The sequence below is a fragment of the Piliocolobus tephrosceles genome, chromosome 8, assembly GCF_002776525.5.
Source record: "Piliocolobus tephrosceles isolate RC106 chromosome 8, ASM277652v3, whole genome shotgun sequence".
NCBI lineage: Eukaryota > Metazoa > Chordata > Mammalia > Primates > Cercopithecidae > Piliocolobus > Piliocolobus tephrosceles.
In genome coordinates, this window is record NC_045441.1 from 121,667,614 (window position 1) to 121,686,331 (window position 18,718).

The window sequence follows — 18,718 nt, forward strand, 5'->3', positions numbered from 1 at the left end:
AAGTTCCAGGACAGGTCCACATACGGACACACTTCGTTTGAGATGAGTGGCAAACAGTATGAAACATCCTCATTGTGGAGTTACAGCTTCCCCTGTCAGGCCTACATCAGGACGTTACGTGGCAGAGTATTTATAAATGCAGCAGCAGGCAGAAGGTAGAGAGGGTGGGGCACATTCCCTCTTATTTACTGAAAATAAGACCAAATCCCTGCAAAGGGAGGGCAAGGATCCCTTGTGTCTTTCAGTGAGTCAGTGGCAGAAAAAGATGAGAACCTGTCACTAGGTGCAAACCCCAAATCTTGCCACTGGCTCAAGCTGCCTCTCCATGGCTCTGAAGTTGGTTTTCTGGCTTCCTTAGCTGGAGACCTTTGCTGGTCAGTTTCCCTGCAGTTTCTTAGTGTGTCTGGTGGTCAGATTCTCCCTCCTGTTCCTGGAGCAAAGAGGCCCCAGCGGCTCCCCCAGTGCTTCCCAAAAGCAGTCCCAGGAGGGTAGTGGCGGCAGGTCCTTTGCTGGGATGGGGACCCCTGTCTCCTGCTTCTGTAGCTAATGGACAGCATCCCACGAACCTTTGTGACGAAGGAAGGTATGAAAATAACTACGAAAAGCAGACATGACACCTCTCACAAAGAAATAAATACATTTCTAAATGTCAAATAAACATAGGTACTTACAGAAGGCAGGGCCCACCAAAAAGAGTGGTTGGTATCACACTGCTAATGGGGATGGATAGTGATGGCAAATAAATGTTGTCATGTGAAAAAGGCCAGGTTTATATTCAAGCACACCAGGGCCACTCCTGTGTCAGTTTCAGTCACATTAGAGAAGATCAGCTCCCCGAGAACAAGGGCTGGGAAGCTAATAAATTCCATACTGGGAAGTGCCAAGGGAACGTAATGAGGGGTTGTCAGAGAAATTAAAATGTGCAAGACTCCGTCTCAAAAAAAAAAAAAAAAAAAAAAAGAAATTAAAATGTACTGAGAATTTGGGGCGGCCACCAAAATAAAATCTCTCCCACCAAAGACAGCATGAACATTATTGTGGTTAAAGGAAAGAAAGTTCAACAAGCAACTTAGAACAGAACTGACAGCATCTCTCCAAGTGAAGACTTTAGAGAAAGCTGCAGACAGAAATGGCAAAAAAAAAAAAAAACAGGACAATACAATAACACCTAGTAGGAGGCATTAGGGCTGTGCAGCTCGAAGGGCAGAGGCAGCATTAGCAGTGGGAGCAAAGAATCCTTACGGGGTCAGATCCACAAGGCCGAGCCAAGGTCAAATCGATCTCTCTCTCTCTTCCTCTCTCTCTCACACACACACACACACACACACACACACACCACCTGCAGCACTGGGGCGTTTGGGAAAGATACAAAATTAGTTTAGATTGTAAAACGTTTATCCTGTAGAGGCAACGTGAGATTTTTTTTTCTGCAGTTCTTTTCATTAAAAGTGAGCTCATAAATCAAAGCCCCTGTTTCCAGCCTGCAGGAGGTATTAGGAGGGAACCTAAGCCTTGCAGAGCTGAGCCTGCCCCGCCTGTCCTGCTTTTCCTCACCCGGGTTATTCACCCCAATTACAGCACCACACATGTTATAGGGACTCAGTGAGTAGCCAAGGGTGGCTCTGACGAATTACATCTCACCTTCTTCATTGGGGTTTCCGAAGTTCTCCCAAAGAGATATTGAGCACATGTGTACACACACACACACACAGGCACACACACACACAAAATTAAATTCCATCAGAACTGGTTAGTGCATCTATTTGGAGCATCTGCTGTTTCCCCTGCAGAGCCCCACCTCTGGAGACCTGCCCCCCTCTGCCTTTCTACCTTGCCTCGGTTCACACTGCTATTTGCATCTGTGAGTCTGAAGACTCTTCTTAGAAGTTTTTTAAACACAGAAAGTCTTATGGATCCTTGCCATCTTCTTAATTTGTTTTAATTTTTTCCTCCTGAGTGAATTAAAGAAAGTTCTATAAATGTGAAATCTCACTACCCTCAGCTCATTCATAAGAGAGATGGAGGGAGGGTGCGTACATTAATATGCTCATTACTCCAAAGGTGACACACGTGTGGATAAAGAATTTGTCCCAAATCAGAAGTGCAGCCAGCAACAAAGTTAAGATCTCCTGGATGTCGGTTCCAAGATTTTAAGCTACGCCCAGGCCTGGCTCCTAACAGTTTAGAGGGATGGATGGCCTCAGACACAGACCAGGGCAGAAACCTGGGCATAAAGATTGCAGGGGTACCTAGGAGCAGGAGTGGGAGGCACCGGGGTGGCCCACAGTGGCTCCAGTGGCCCCTCCCAGCCCTCCTTGGGCTTGCGAGAATGGTCATCATGACCAGTGGAGGAAGCACATTGATTTCCCATTTTCAAGCTGCCCCCCAGCTCCAAGCATCTTAGAGCTCTTTATATGCCCACACTTAAATGCCTTCACAGTTTTAGGGGGAAATGAGGACAAAGAAACGGTACCCCCTCTAAGAGAGAAAATGTTAGAGATAGAGATGAACTTCATTTCAGCTTCCTGCCTGGCATCTACCCTCGATGCCAGGGACCGCTGTCACGGCATCCCCCAATCCCACTGCTTCCTCCTGCCTCTGCCCCCACACAGAACAAGAATCCAGACAAAAGCACAGGTCAAGAGAGAAATAAAGGTCCTCCTTCCCCTGACCCAACTCCCTCCGAAACAATCAGATTTAAGGCAGAGAGATTAAATTATCACTAAGCTAATTATGGGACTCACACTTAGGCTGGCTGCCGGGAAGCGAGGTCAGCAAGCAAGAGGCATTAACATGAAAATTGAAGGCAGATGCAAGGAGCACTTAAAAAAAAGCAGCTGGGAGACTGATTTCCCCACACCCAGAGGAGAAAGAAGCCACTCTGGTGGTTGAGGCACTGTCCATCTGGGCAATGGTCAGGGCGTTTGACAGCTAAATAGCTCCGCTCTGTCATCATCCTGAAGCCAAAGCGGGCGAGTCAGAGGTAAACTGATTAGACAGTGTGCTGCTGATCTCCCAGAGAGAATATGAGGGAAGTGGATGCTCCATCCAAGAATGCAGAGACCAATGGGAGCAGCCCCAGGCTTGAGTGCAAAGAAGGTTCTGCCAGTTCCTATGCTGGCATGTGTGGGTGCCTCCCTGTGCATGGGTGAACACAGGTGTGTGTGTCAGCTGGGTGTATGTGCATGTTTATGACTATAGATGTGTGTATGGAGAGGGGATACAGAGCCAGGCATGTGTGAATATATCTTATCTACCTGAAAATAGAAGGTGAAGAGCTTAGACAGAATCAAAGTGCCCCTCCTAGCATCATAGCACCCGGCCAACTCCTTATGAGCTTTCTGAGATTGTCAAGGCCTCCGCAATTGCTGTCACCAGCTCAGCCATGAAAATACATATTATGGTACCCAGTTACGGATGACTGATGCTTCCCCAGGCATCATCAATACAATGCAAGTTTGAGACACGTTGGCCAAAAACTTGGCAGTCTACAAAATGACTTCGAGAGACAAAAATCAATGTTTTTCAGTGCAATCTGCAGGATGGTTCCTCTACTCAGGATTCTGACTCTGCAAGTCTCCTGCCTTTTCCAGAGAGGAGCAGGCTGGCAGGAAACCCTGACAAGAAGGCATGTGAGCTTGTTTTGAGTCAGTAGACAACTTTGGGTTCCTTGTCCTGAGAAATGGAATTTAATGGGCAATATCCTGCCTGTGTCCAGAGTGAATTTTTGGAACCCATGGTTGGCAAGGTGGGTTCAGAGGGAAAGTGGGGGAATCTCTGGAGCTTAAATTACTTAGGGAAAATTAATTTGGAAACTTTATTTAATTATAGGTAAAAGAAACGTTTCCATAAATTTGGGTAATTTAATTATCCAAGAGACATCTGCTGAACACAATCTAATCATTGTATTTAAGTAGAAAAGTGCCCTCACTCTTAACAAAACTAATTTTCGGGAGATACAAACATTCAGAGCCTGACTAATGAAAGATAAGGAATAATTTCAGTTTCAGTTTTAGGAGGAAAAAAGTAAATCAGAGGAAAATCATCTGAGAGAGGATTTAGTTTTTTAAAAATCTCCAACATTATGTCTGGCGTTGATGACATAAAATCAGCCATATCCTATAGTTTTTGCACATCTTCTCCAACACTGAGCAAAGACGAGATCACAAGCCCTTTAAGGCAAGAAGCGTTTAGTGCATTTTAGATGACCAAGAAGATAGTTCTTGACTGAAAGTTGATGTTCACAAAAATAATCCTTATGGTATGGACAGAATTATCCACAAAATATTCATTGCCCTTCTCTCCCACCTCCCTGCATACATACACACCAGCCCCCTCCCAAGACTCCAGGCAAGGTTATATTTTCCACACCATTCACTTTGGCTGGGCCAATCAAATGGGGGTGGTAACAACATGGGCCACCACCAAGCAGTAGCTTTAACAACCATGGCACGGTTCTGCCATCTCTCTTTTCCTTTGGCCATGAGATCAACATGTCCCAGACAGGGGCTGTCCTTCCAAGTCTCCCAGATAAATAACATGGAGGAGGGCTGCAGCCAGCCCAGGGTGCACATGAACATGAGTTGAAAATAGCCTTCATTGTTGTTGTTGTAAGCCACTGAAACTTGGGGATCATTTGTTACTGCGACATAATGTAGTCTAAGCTAGCTGATACACACACATATGCACACAGGCACTAGAAGACCCTAAAGCTCCAGTGGCCCATCTTCAAATACATTTTTTTATTCAGCACTTGTTACCTTCGGGGCAGTACTGTGGGGGCACCTTCAGTTCAACTGGAAGAAGGTGTAAGCACACTGGGGAAATAGATCCAGTTATATTAATGAACTGTATTTTCTATGTGAAGAAAATGAACAAATTCCTTTCAGAAAAACATCTCAGCTACAATGTTGAAAGCTTCTATCGCCTGTAATTTTGGGGGTAATAAAAATGTGACTAAATAAAAACTAAACTTATAAAATGGATACATTATGAGGCTATTAATTTTAGAAAATAATTCTCCATTTTAGAAAGAAATTCATTAGTTTCCTACAATGAATCCTACCCAAAATGAGATAAAGAAGCCCACAGCCTGGTTGAGGCAGGGAAGCCATCAGTACTATTAGCCTCCCTCCAGCCATGGTCCTTCCTAGGTCACAGAACCTCTAGGGTCCCCAGCTGCCACTCTAGCTCTACTTAAGGTCAACAGTGTACAAGTTCAGGCCCACCTAGGGCATAAGCCAACACTGCCTAACTAAACCTCTCTGGATCTAAAAAAGACTCATTCTCTAAGTGAGGCTTAAGATATATTTTTCTCTCCCAAGTCTGGTATGTCTGGGGAAAGGTCCAGGACAACTTTGATCATAAAGATTAAATAAAATAAAATATTCCAGGTATGCTAACCTGATGCATTTAAAATATGGTTATAATTACATGCAACATTTAAAAAAAATCTGTTTACCCTTCACAAGAGATACCTGTAGTAGAGGAATCCTGTTTCAGACAGAAAATCATGGATAAGTTTTATGCTCTGCGGGGGAAGGAAGAACAAAAGGGACAGAGCTGAATTATCACTGGAGGAAATGTTGGTCTGTTGCAGAAAGACCAAGGTAAAGAATGTATTGACTTACAGATTTTTAAAGGTAGACTGAAGATATCTAATCATTTTCATTATTTTAAAAAACCACAATGTATATAAGGCACCCATATTTGATCTCCTGCCTGGAGGCCAAAATGGCAATTTGTATCTGCAACTCCCATGGGAATACCTGGAACACAGTAGGATTTGGTTTAAGTTTTGGATGCAATGATAAGGGCAGCTCATCAGGTGGTTTCAACATCATTCTGGCCTCTCAGGTCCAACAATACCTGGGAACACCCAAATTTAGCCACCTCCAGCCCCAGAATACTCATATCTTGGTGGGAAGGTAAAAGTGGTCAAGCAGAAAGACAACCCATCTCTTTCCTTCCAACCTCCTTGCCACCAAAGCCTCAGAAGCCTTCTCCAGGAGGGGAGAAACTGTTTGGAAGGCAGCTCAAAAAATGTCCCATGACCAGACATGGTAGCTCATACATCTCAGAATTTTGGGAGGCCGAGGTGGGAGGATTGCTTGAGGTCATGAGTTTAAGACCAGCCTGGGCAATATAGCAAGATCCAAGACCCTGTCTCTGTAAAAAATGTTAAAAATTAGTGGAGCATGGTGGCACATAACTGTAGTCCCAGCTACTTGGGAGACTGAGACAGGCAGATCACTTGAACCCAGAAGTTTGAGGCTGTACTGAGACAGGATAGTACCTCTTCACTCTGGTCTGGGTGACAGAGCAAGACCCTATCTCTTTGGGGGAAAAAAAAAAGTTCCCTAAAGGAAAACTGGGACTAGGCGAGGCACTGGAAGTGTCAGAGGGCAACCCCAAAGAAGGGAGAGCCTGTGAGGTGGGGTAAAACCCCAAACCAACAGCCACTTCTCACAGATGCAACCTTTGGAGCAACATGGCACCCAGTCCCATAGGCCATAGGAGGGACAATTCCAGTGAGAAACCAAGACAAAGATAGGCCCAGTCTGTCCCAGGCAGCAGGCCAGGGGTAAGTGGAGCCTTTCCTAAAAGGACTCATAAGGGAAACCCAGTAAGCCAACAAAATAGAGCTGGGTCCCCATGCAGCTGTGCCACAACACAGGGCATGGGGAATACGGCCTTCTGCCCGCACCTTAGTGAGCCTGGGACCCCACAATGGGCGATGGAGAGAATGCTGCTTGCAGTGGGCGGCCAGGAGTGGTTTAGAAGGAAAGAGGATTGCTCTTTGTAGATTCTTTGTATTCTTTTATTTATTAATCATTCTTTTTGAGTCAGGGTCTCACTCTATTGCCTGGCTGGAGTGCAGTGGCACAATCTCGGCTCACTGCAACCTCCACCTCCTGGGTTCAAGCGATTCTCCTGCCTCAGCCTCTGGAGTAGCTGGGATTACAGATATGTACCATCACACCCAGCTAATTTTTCTTTTTGTTTATTTTTCTATTTTTAGTAGAAACAGGGTTTTGCCATGTTGCCCAGACTGGTCTCGAACCCCTGGCCTGAAGTGATCCACCCACCTCGGCCTCCCAAAGTACTGAGATTACAGGCATGAGCCACTGGTCCTGGTCTCTTTGCATTTTTTAAAAAAGAGGTTTGACTATATAAAGAACTATGCACACTTCTGAAGTAGTCTCCCTAACCTCCCATCCAATCATACTATTCCCCCAAGTCCCCATATCTATAAAGAAATAGCAAAGCCAACACTGCCTCAGGCCTTCCTAACTCCACATCATCCTGAGCAAATTAATTGGTCAAGATAACATTTGCGAACACATCTTCACTAAGTTAAAAGTACAATATCACAGAGTGACAGGAAGGAAAAGGTAAGAATGGAGCGGGTGAAAGTGAGGAAAGTAGGCAAAGGATTGTGAGAAGAGCCGAGAAGCTCAGGTTTGGGGGCTAGACACTTAGAAGGAAAAAGAAGGTTGGATGTGCTGGTGGCGACAGGTGCTCCAGGTGACCGGGAGTAACAAGGAGACTGGCTCATTAAGCCCTCCGCTCCAGAGCGCTTGCAAAGCAATAATGACCCGTGATTAGGGAGAAGCTGCCATCCTCCAAATGGGTCAAGAGAGGGACCATGGATAACCCATCACAGGAAAAATCACCCAGAACCACAGCACACAGTCCCATAGGCTCTAGGAGGGACAATTCCAGTGAGAAACCAAGACAAATATAGGCCCAGTCTGTCCCAGGCAGCATGCCAGGGGTAAGTGGAAAAGCACAGCTCGGCTGCCTCCCACAAAACCTCCTGCCCTCCCCATGGCCACCTCCCACTCGGCTGTGGGATCTGAGCTCCGGCATAATTGCCCTCGGAGAAGGAAATTGCCCATGGAGGCAGGTTGGTGATGTGAGAACAGCCACGGAGGCAGGAGTCCCCTCCCTCCCGTTTCTCAGGTGGGAGCCTCTTTCTTGGTATTTAAATTTAGCCAGGGCCCTTGAGGACTCAAAACGTGAAGGCCGAGGCAGCCAGCCGAGGCTGAATGGCTGAGTAGGGGACCTGAGTCGTCAGCATGTTAGGGCCACTTCCACGTAGGCAGAACTACAGGCAAGGGTCTACGGAAGGGTAGGTGAGACAAGTCCAGTTTTGTTTTTCTTAGTGACAAGGGTGAGAGGATTGGAACTGCTTTAGGAAGCTGAATCTGCCATCTAGGACCCATCCAAACTGATTTTCCTGTCCCTAAAGTGCTCCCCTCTTTAATCCATCCCAGGAAGATGGATTAAAGAGGGGAAAATCAGTTTCAACCACCCTAGCATGGACATCAGGACCTGAGCCAGGGCAGGGACACAGTGAATGAAAGGAGGGTTCTGAGCAACAGGCTCCGGGGCAGGTACCAGAGGCCCAGCCACCACCTCCTCCCTCCATCAGGGAGGTGACCTACCGTACAGCCCAGGAGCCAGGCCTTAGGTAGAGTCCATGATATTATTCCATACAGGTCCAGGACAACCTCAGATTAGACCATGTGACCTCTGGGGAGTTACCCAACCCCTTTCCTCCATTTTACATGGAAGGTGTAACATCTCCTCAAAAAAAAAAAAAAAAAAAAAATTGAGGATTACACGTGACAATCAATGTAAGTAACATGTGAAAACATCTAGAACAATCCTGGTGCCTACACGGTGTTTAAAGCTTGGTAGTTTCCTCTGCATCACCTCTTTTCTGCCAGCCCCAAACACTAAGAAAACGACCCCTTCCTAAGATGCTGGGGGCTTCCCCACAGAGACCAAAGGCAGAAGATATGGATTCTCCATGGACACAGAGTTCTCAGCAACTACTGATTCAAAATCTAAGTGTCTTTTGTCCATCATCGAGCACTTCCCTCTCTCTAGATGAACAGAGTACCTGGGACTGCCTGCTGAGCCCCCAGGCCACCTTGTTGAGGAAGCTTCCTCACCCCTGGTCCTGTGGGTGTGGCAACTGCTTCACAGCCTCCTGTTTATCCTCTGGATTCTCTACTGTGTTTGCACAATCAAAGCCACAAGTCAAAAGACAGGATTCAGTGCCTGGGCCACTGGTGTTCCTGAGGAAGGCTGTGTCCTTTTCCATGCTACCAAAAGTGAACTTGAAGTTTGAAAGTATGGGTTCAAGTCCCCTCAATGGCTGAGAAACAAAGCGCTGGTGTAGAAGGCAGCCTCCAACATGGCCCCCAGTGATCCCCACCTCTGGGTGCTCATGACCTATAGAGCCCCCTCCTGGAGTGTAAGCTGGACCCGGTGGCTGGCTTCGAAGACAGAATACAGCAAAGGGGATGGGGTGTCACTTCTGAAACCAAGTTTCAAAATGACAAAGGCCTGCACCTTACTCAGCCTCTTTCTCGCCCCCATCTCTCAGACATCCTTCTAGAGAAGCCTGCTGCTTCACACATTGTTGTGTAGGTGGCCTCATGGGGGGCCCACATGGCAATGCAGGGATCTCTCAAGTGAGGACCTGAAGCTTGCCAACAAACCTGGGAGTGACACTGGAGGTAGACTCTTCCCCATTCCGGTCTTTAGCCTTGGGATGACTGCAGCCCTAGCCAACACCTTGACCCTAAGCCAGAGGACCCAGCTGAGCCATGCCCAGATTCCAGAACCACAGAAACTGTATGTATGATAATAAGTGTTGTTCAAAGCCTCTAAGTTCTGGAGTAGTTCACAGCAATTGATAACTAATACACCTGTGTCTCATGGGCCAGGAGAGAAGGTATGGAGCGAGTGTGGGAGCTTTGAAGAAACCTTTTTTTGTTTGTTTGTTTTTGAGATGGAGTCTTGCTCTGTTGACCAGGCTGGAGTGCAATGGCGTGATCTTGGCTCACTGCAACCTCTGCCTCCTGGGTTCAAGTGATTCTCCTGCCTCAGCGTCCTGAGTAGCTGAGATTACGGGTACGCGCCACCATGCCCAGCTAATTTTTGTATTTTTAGTAGAGACGGGGTTTCACCATGTTGGTCATCCTGGTCTTGCACTCCTGGCCTCATGATCTACCTGTCTCAGCCTCCCAAAGTGCTTGGATTACAGGCGTGAGCCACTGCGTCCGGCCAAGAGACCTCTTTTAAAGTCACCATGCATACTTCCATGAGAAGCCAGAACTGCTGGGAAAAGCAGCACCATGATATCACCAATAAGCAAGCCCAGTGGATACATTCCCAGGAAGTTCCTTAAGTATGGACTCTCAGCAGACCCCCAATCAGAACATCAACTGGTGAGCTGTGAATCATTCCAACTGCCACTGCCTTCCCCATCAAAGTGGCTGAGGAAATCATAGCAATTGCTGGTAACAAAGACCTCCTCTGACTCTACCCTCTCTGGGAGTCTTCAAGATTCTATTCTCCTCCCATCCAGAGTCTAGCAGGTGTGAGCCCAGCACTAAAAGGACCACTTACGGTTGGGGGCTCATTCCCTCTTCTTGCCTCTGCCTCCTCCCTCTTCCTCTGTACATCATGTCTTTCATCCTCTCCTATCTTTGTTGTCTTGGTTACATGGCCAGACTCCTGATATGCTGCTAGTTTTCATTTTAATGATATGTTCTTGTAAAGCACAATATTTTACTTCAATTGCATGTGTCACTGGCTAAATTCCTCTAGTGTGTCTGACATTTGTGTATCAGCTGACTGAATGTGCTCTATGATTTGGGGTGTTTCTGCAGCACTTTCTTCAATTTTAATGTGTTTGCATTTTAATTTATGATCAGGATCTTTCTATACCAATGTGTGTATATATACACACATATGATTCAAAAAAGTGGCACATGTATCAATAAATCTTGAATTGGCAAAGCTCATTTAAGACGATCTCTTTAAATCATGTGCACCAGCAATGATCACTTGGAAAACAGAATGACAAGTGTTCCTGAGAAACTCTTTGCTGGGATCTCAACGTGTGTCTCAGGAGGAAGCCAGGAGGAGAATGCAACAGTGCCTCGCTATTGGCTGCAGCAGAAACTTCATGATGAGAATACTTCCCTGGGCTTATTCAGATTAGCACAGAGGAACCACTCGAGATCCCCCAGGGACATGCAGGGAAGGTGGGTGGGCCCAAGGGCAGAATAGTGGGAAATGGAAAAAGATAAGAAAAGAGGACCAGTGTGGCCACACTTATATCAAAAGGGTGATTGAGTGAGGGCTTAATAGTGTTCAAGAATATAAAATATGTCCAAGAGGACATCAACCAGCTTAGTTGCTCTTCTTATCAACTGAGTTCAACTTGGGAAGAAAGCTTAAAACACAGCAGAAGAGATTGAAACGAGGTGGGAGGAAGGCCCTTGAGAAGCAGATGCACTGGTCTGAGGCAAGGTCAGTCTGAAGGGCCAGTCTTAGAATTCCCAGGCTGGAAAGACTAACGACAGAATACCATCTGTCTGTGGTTGAACGTGAAATCAGAGGAGGGAGGGTGGTACTGCTGGTACACCTGTGGGATCTTCTGCCTGGAGCTCTTCAACCTCAGCCTCCCCTTCACACAACCCACAGGGTAAGGTCTATGCAGGTTTAACATTTGCAAAACCAGGGATGGAAAACGCAGACACAATATAGCAAATAGATGGTCTTTTCCTGTCATGGAAATCGGTCAGCCCTGATGCTTCTGCATTTCTTTCCCTTTCTGCTTGTGATCAATCACACATGAGCCCATGGCAGCTTGGGCTGGAGAAACATAGAGCACAACAGAACTACCTGACTGAACCCTGTATCAAATACACATGCCCTCTGCCCTAACCACAGGTTCCTGTTCTATTTGGTGTTCCAATATTGTATCTCCTTTTGATATCCTGACACTTCCATCCATCTGCAGGGCTTTCTGTGCTATGAATATTTATTTTTAGTTAAAGTGGATTCAAATTTCCAGAGTAATTTTAGGAAGAATTCCCAGGTACATTTAGGAAGCAAGAAAGCAGGGGCTGGACTCTCTGATCTGATATTGCTTTGTGACTCAAGCACTGAAGACACACACACAGCATCTGTTCCTGAGAAGCAATGTTCACCCCAGGTGGGTCTCCCTCCATTCCAATCCACTCCTGGGTGATTCCCCTTGTGGACCTATGCTGAGGGTCTAGGGAACACAAGCAAATTAATTTTAAAACAGGCTTGAGCAAAAAAAATTTAGGAAGATTAAATTAATCTACATGACAATTCCCAATAAGAATGATTTTTGTACTGTATACTCCTATCGCCTCTCCATGGGAATGTGCACCCAGTTCCTACTCAGAGAGGCTGGCATGGATTCGTCTGTGCACAGACACATGGATGCATGTCCTACAACAGGCTAATAGCAAGGCCAGCCAGACTTAACCAACATCCATACAGCGCTCCACCCCCTTAGGTGTGAACAGTTTAACCTAGCAAAAACATCCAGGGAAGATGCAATCACCAGCAAGAGGAGCAATCGCACCTCAAGTGGAAGTTTATGACGTTTTGGTTCACAATGAACATTAGTCTCTCCCACTAATGTCAGGCAGTAATTCACCACTGAACAGCAGCCATAAAAATGATCGCTTAGTGAAAGGAAAGCAAGAGGCAGAGAAACAGAGAGAGGGAAAGGATTTCAGCAGAAATATTCTTGTGAAGAAATCTTGTGCTTCAGAGACAACACTGAGCTGATCGTCCCAATTCAAGCCAAAGGTTTAGGTTTGCTTGGCCCTAAAGCCAGTCAAGATGGCATTTGCCTTACGAGTTTTATCTATAGTGGAAATATTAACAGTCTGTAGGTTATTGCTAAGTTCCTAGACACCTACTCATGACTGTAGCATTTATAGGTCATATTTCTTTACATACATACCCTTAAAGTTCACCACAGGAAGAGGCTCCCATTACCATGACAACACACACATATCAGAAAACATCAAAGACATCTAAATTGGTACTTTCCTCACCTCCTTTCCCCCTGCTTCATGTGATGTGTGCACCAAAGGAGTGAAATCACAGTCGTCAAAGACAGGGTTGCAAATGATTGGGACTCATGCCTTTTAAGCAAAATAAAAAGTCAGTAATTTTGAAGGCAGCCCACAGATAGCTCAGTCTAGCTCCTGGACCCCTGAAACCCACAGCAAACACTCTTACTCTTAGCATCCCCCCAGAAGCTGTCTCCTGACCACCTACCCCCATTTCCAGTCTCTTGTCATACTGTAAAGCCTTGATACACACAGGAGATTATTACAGGGCTCAGAGAAACCAACTCTATAATTATGGCTACAGTATGATTTCCATTATTTTCACGCCCTGGCCTCAGTGGCTCGCAAAACTTCCAGCAAAATCCTCCTGCAGCTTCACAACTTGTCATGGCTGGGCCTCTGCCCAAAAGGTGACTATGGTCCTGATAACCTCTGGGAAAAGCGAGTCGGAATTATTACAAGGAAAGGGGAGTGGTGCTTAGTGAGTGAGCGGGGGTGGGGAATTCTATTGTTCAGAAAAAAAATAAATAAACGGGCCACTTTTGCTTTTTATTATTTCAAACAACAGACTCAGACTCGGCGGCCCAGCCTTCCTTTCCCAACTCAGACTGTTCCCTTGGGCCAGCTGTGCTGAGTCCGCAGGCACGGGAGCTGGGCGTGAGCAAAACCATTAAAAGGCTGCCACTCCGAGCCTGCAGAGCAGAAAGTTTGCCCCGCCCCCGCTCCCCGGCCTGCCTTTCCCCAGGAGGACTGAAGGCTCATTCCCCACAACTGACCCTTGTGCTCTTACCTTTGAAACGTTTATGCCTCACCAGCCCCATCACTGCTCTGGAAATTAGACAGAATATCCCAGGTGGCTGAAACACAACTGTTCTTACACCAACCCACCAAAGTAAAAGATGAGAATGCCAGTCACAGTTTATGAAGCCCCAGGCTCTTGTTGCATGTGTCGCCTGTCACTGCCTGCCTGACTGACTGCTGGGCTTTGTCCTCACCTGCCTAGGGAGGATCGTCTCTGAGTGCCTTGCTGGCCCAGGCTCCTGGTGGTGTCCTGATTCCACACTCACAGTGCTGCACTTGATTGACCTCCCTGTTGGGGAACAGATTTGGACAGGCTTCCACAGGTGAGAGAGCACCAGCCACCAAATGCCTCAACCCAACCTTGGACCAACAGCACAAAAATGCAAGTTGACTGTCTTGGGTTTACAATGCATCCATGGACAGGAAACACCTTCCTTTTTCCAAGAGAAAATAACTGTTTTGTTATGTGCACTGAACTCTCAATGTTCATTTCATTGATAACATTCACTGCCCAACCAGCTCAATCACACACACACACACACACACGTACACAAATCCTCATCCAGGGTCTACTCCATCCTGCCAGCTAGTAAATGGTCCTCTGGCAGCTGGTAGGAAATTCAGTGAGTAGGACTCTTTTAGGGCAAGGCAGGAAGTTAGCTTCTCCATTGCACTGAATTGAGCTCACTAGAGAAAAGACTTAAAGCATCCCCCATACTGCCTTGCTGACTTATTTACTCTCAATAGTGCTCATTCACCCATTGAAGCAGGCGAAGCAGGTCTCAGTGCATGAACTGTACATAGTAATGTCCCCCGTATTTAGAATTCACTTTTCCAGCAGACCAAACTTGCCAAATCCTACTGAAGAATCGAGCCATCTGAAGTCCCTGACCAAAAGCTCACACACTTCTCTCCTTAGTGTGGACTGACGCTTGTCAGACACAATTTCAGTAAGCTTGGCAATCTGGTTTCCTAGCCCACCAAAGCTGGAAGCCGCAGAATGAGGGAGGAGGAAAGGTGCTGAAGTCAACCAGGATTCCTGGCAGCAACTGGAAGTGATGAGTGGCCAAGTGCATAAGAGGAAGACCCAGGAAGGCGGCAACAATCAGACATAGGAGCTGTGTGGGGACAACATGCCCAAACCTCACAGCATCTTCCCTGGGTATCTGCAAAACTCAGTTCATTATGTGAGCAAAACTCATGAGGAGTCCGAGGCAGCAAGAAAAGATTCCATTGTGTTTACCATTTTCTTCACAGAAAGGAAGTATGAAATAGAATTATTTGCAGTGAATTATGAAATACAATTCTTAAAGATGTGTTTTGCTGTTTTTGGTTGTGACACTGAAGGCGTTCCACTCAAATTAGGCGGTTACTTCCTCCTAGGCAGCGCCGGCTGCGTGGTACCTCGCGGACACCATTCTTGCAGAGTACCATGATGATTCCCCAGTGCTCATTGTTTTCTTTCCCAGTCATCACCTATAGAATCACTCCACACACAAGTTCCCAAGTCACAAACACACTCTGGGGTGCCCGCCTCTTGTCCTCCGCATGCTCCCATTCCAGACACACCACCAGTCCACAGAGATGCCAACAGAAATGATTGCTGGGCTATTACACTGTGGGATGGTAAAATAGGCATAGTCCTCTAAATATGCCTGGAACATTTCCTCTTGACCATCCAGAGCTAGCAGCCAGAAATACAGCAAAGGGAAATGGAGGGATTAAGGCTCAGTCTCAATCAGGCAGTGCCTCTTCACCCAATCTGAATCACACAATGTCCAGAGAACTCCAAGAGAAGCCAAAATAAAGCAAGCAAGAGCTCCACATGAAATCACCAATATTTCCTGGGAAAGGACTAAAATGCAATTATTGGCCAACAGGAAACAGGACCTCCTGCCTACCATCTTAGAAGGGCTTTTAACCCAATCAAGGACATGTGCTGTAGGGCCAGCTCCAACTCATGAGATGAGAAGCCTGAGCACAGAACAACCCTCGGTGGATGACTGCTCCCAATACAACTGATGAGCCAAGATCGCCCAGGACCCCAGAACCTGCCAGCTTCCGAAAGTGCAGGGGAAACGTCAGGTCCCCAGATCATACCATTTGACCTCACCAGAAGCAATTTCCATGCTCCCATTGCACCCGTGGTTTTCTCAGCCCACAACTTGGCTCTGGGCCCTATTTGCAACTTTAACAGGTCTGCACTTTCCTCCTTCTGTTCCCTGAATGCATTCCAGATGATGCAGCAGCCAGAAGGGCTGGAGCAAGGGGAACAGGCCTGTCCCTTCCCCCTGCCCACCTTCCCCAGTTGCTCAGACCTAGTAAAGCCTTTGCCTTAAAGGCACAAGCCCAAATTGAACACAGTATGTGCCATTTAGAACAACCCTGCAAGGCTGGTCTGACACCTCTCATGTGCACACCAGTTCTAGGGAGGAAGTGAATCCACACACTCACCCCGCAACCTCAGCACGGAGGCAGAGAAAGGATAAGATGATCATCATGACCTCAACAGCAACGTATCTCCTTAGCTCAAACAGTATCACCTGCCCACACACCCAAGGTAGCGAAAAGACATAAGATAATTTCCAGCCCAGGAGGGTCAGACTGTCTTCACAGTAACCAAAAGGACTGCACTTCATTCCTACCTTCTTCAGCTTGCCACTTTTGGTGCCCACGAAGGCCAGAGAGTGATTCTTGTAGACATATGCAATGACAGACGTCATGCGGTCCCTGTCCTCCGTGAAGACGGGAATCCCACGCACCATGTCGGACACTCCCAGAGGGGCATTCATGTCCAGGCCACAGAAGTTATCATCAATGGTTAAGAGCTGAAAATTTTAAAAAGAGAAAAATTAGAAGGGAGCGTCAGGGAAATTGGCAGAGTTATTAAGTCAGGAAACTATGGAGGTAGAAGAATCCTTAGAGATGAATCATCTGGTAACAATCCCTCCTTTTTACATGAAAAACATCACTCCAGAGAAACTAGGTGACCTGTAAAGAATCACCTGAGTGGGCAGGTGCAGGAACATGGCAAAAAACACAGATCCCAGGTCTCCTTTCCCCATAATCTGTGTCTCTGCCTCGTTTCCAACCCCTCCCAGCGCCATCTTGGGAGCTTTGGCTTATCATCATCATCATCCTCAGGTGGAAAAGCCCTGGGTCAGCCCAGATGAGCAGGGGCTCCAGGCCACTCTGCTCAGGCACAAGAGGGATGTGGTCTCCGTTTCTATACACAAAGAGGAATGTGGTCTTCGTATCTGTACAGGAAAGGGATGTGGTCTCCATATCTTGAGCAGACACACACATGAGGTCTCAAAAGTGTAGACTAGGGAACGGAAAACATTAGCATGTAAGTAGCACTATCACAACAGAGCCATGTGCGGGCAGTCAGCTGGGGAAAGGAGCAGTGAGGGAAGGAAGGTGCTGATTCAACTCAATGTGCCACAGCTGGTGCTTTATGCGCTCCGATCTCAGGCTCCCTGTCTCTTTTACAGCATTGTGAAGAGGGGCAGCCCTGGCCCTGCCATAGCTATACCAGCACTTCCGAAAGTGCCATCCATGGAAACCCAGGTCCCCGATATGCTCTACACAAAAGGACTCTGCAGGCAAATTTCTAGAAAGCCTTTTAACACCATCTAAGAGATTCATAACGATGAGTTACGTGAAAGGTCTGAAAAGTATTTTTAAGAAAAAATATGTTTAACCTTATCTCAGCCTCTCCTAAACATTTTATTCTCTGAACCTTTTTTCTTTTCTTTTTCTTTTTTTTTTTTAGACAGGGTCTCACTCTGTCACCCAGGCTGGAGTGCAGTGACATGATAATGGCTCACTGCAGCCTTGACTTCCCAGGCTCAAGCGATCCTCTTGCTTCAGCCTCCTGAGTAGCTGGGACCACAAGCACGTGCCACCATGCCTGGCTAAATGTTTGTACTTTTTGTAGAGACGGGATTTCATCATGTTACCCAGGCTGGTCTCAAACCCCTGGGCTCAAGTAACCACCACCCTCAGCCTCCCGAAGTGCTGGGATTACAGTTGTGAGCCCCTGCACCCAGCCGCTAAACCATTTTGACTGGAAAACCTACTAGTGTTCCTTAAACAGAATATTCTCCAGATATCCTGTGAGACACTGACCCTGACTCACTTGCTCCTGACTCCAGGAAGTATAAGTTCAGAAGTCAGGAAGCTTTGGGGCCAGTTCCCCCACTGTATTTCCAGTGGAATCTCCCTTTTTTATACCAGGCCATCGGGTCCCCCATGAAACAGAGGGTCTCACCTGGGCTCTGTGGTGCTGGGGAGTGGTGACAACCCCGGCAGTAGCCGGTGAAAAGCCCTCAGCACTCCCCACAAGCGGCTTGGGTCTGACACACACCCCTCTGGGGTAGATTCTCCACCGTGTCTTGGAAGGACTGTGTGGTCTCAGAAGAGTCACTCCGTTTTCCTGTGCTTTTATTTTCTGCTCTATAAAGATGACGGAAACAATCCATGCTTTTTGATGGGCTACCATAAAGGCTATTGCACTCGTGCCCGTAAACGTCTTTGGACTTTGCAGAGAAAGGGGTGAAATGAAATACAAGGTGTCACTTTTTTAAAGGCTTCAATCTGGCCAAAGGAAAGGGCATCTGGAGAACAGCAGGCAGGCTTTTGCCAGGGAGTGTGTGAAACCAGGCCACAGGTGTTCACCTGGCCCCAGCAGGCTCCTCCACTCCCTCCCAGAAGAGGTGCGGGCACTGTCCCTCCAAAGAAGGCAACCTGCTGAACATTGGAAGCCTCTCTGACCGTTCCCCTTCTTCCTACAGGGTATGGACAACCAGAGTGAAAACGGGGAGAGAGCATGGGCGAGCCTAAGCAGGCCTCGTGCAGAGCAGACGTCTGCTCTCCAGGCCTTTGATAGCCTCTGGCCTCTCTTGCGTGGCCTGGTCTACCAGCCCAGGCCAAACACAACTCTCTCCCCTTCCAAAAAAAAAAAAAAAAAAAAAAAAAAAAAAAAAAAA

General features: G+C 47.0%; 1 protein-coding gene across 3 annotated transcripts in view; it reads right to left on the bottom strand.

Moving 5' to 3' along the window:
- PLXNA4 (plexin A4) overlaps positions 1-18,718 on the bottom strand; it is a 449,834-nt gene that overhangs the window by 349,572 nt on the left and 81,544 nt on the right. For all 3 annotated transcript variants that reach the window (XM_023207833.1, XM_023207834.1, XM_023207835.1), the window contains one exon: positions 16,373-16,555. In XM_023207833.1, coding sequence (XP_023063601.1) covers positions 16,373-16,555 — 183 coding nt within the window. The remainder of the gene's footprint in view (positions 1-16,372; positions 16,556-18,718) is intronic.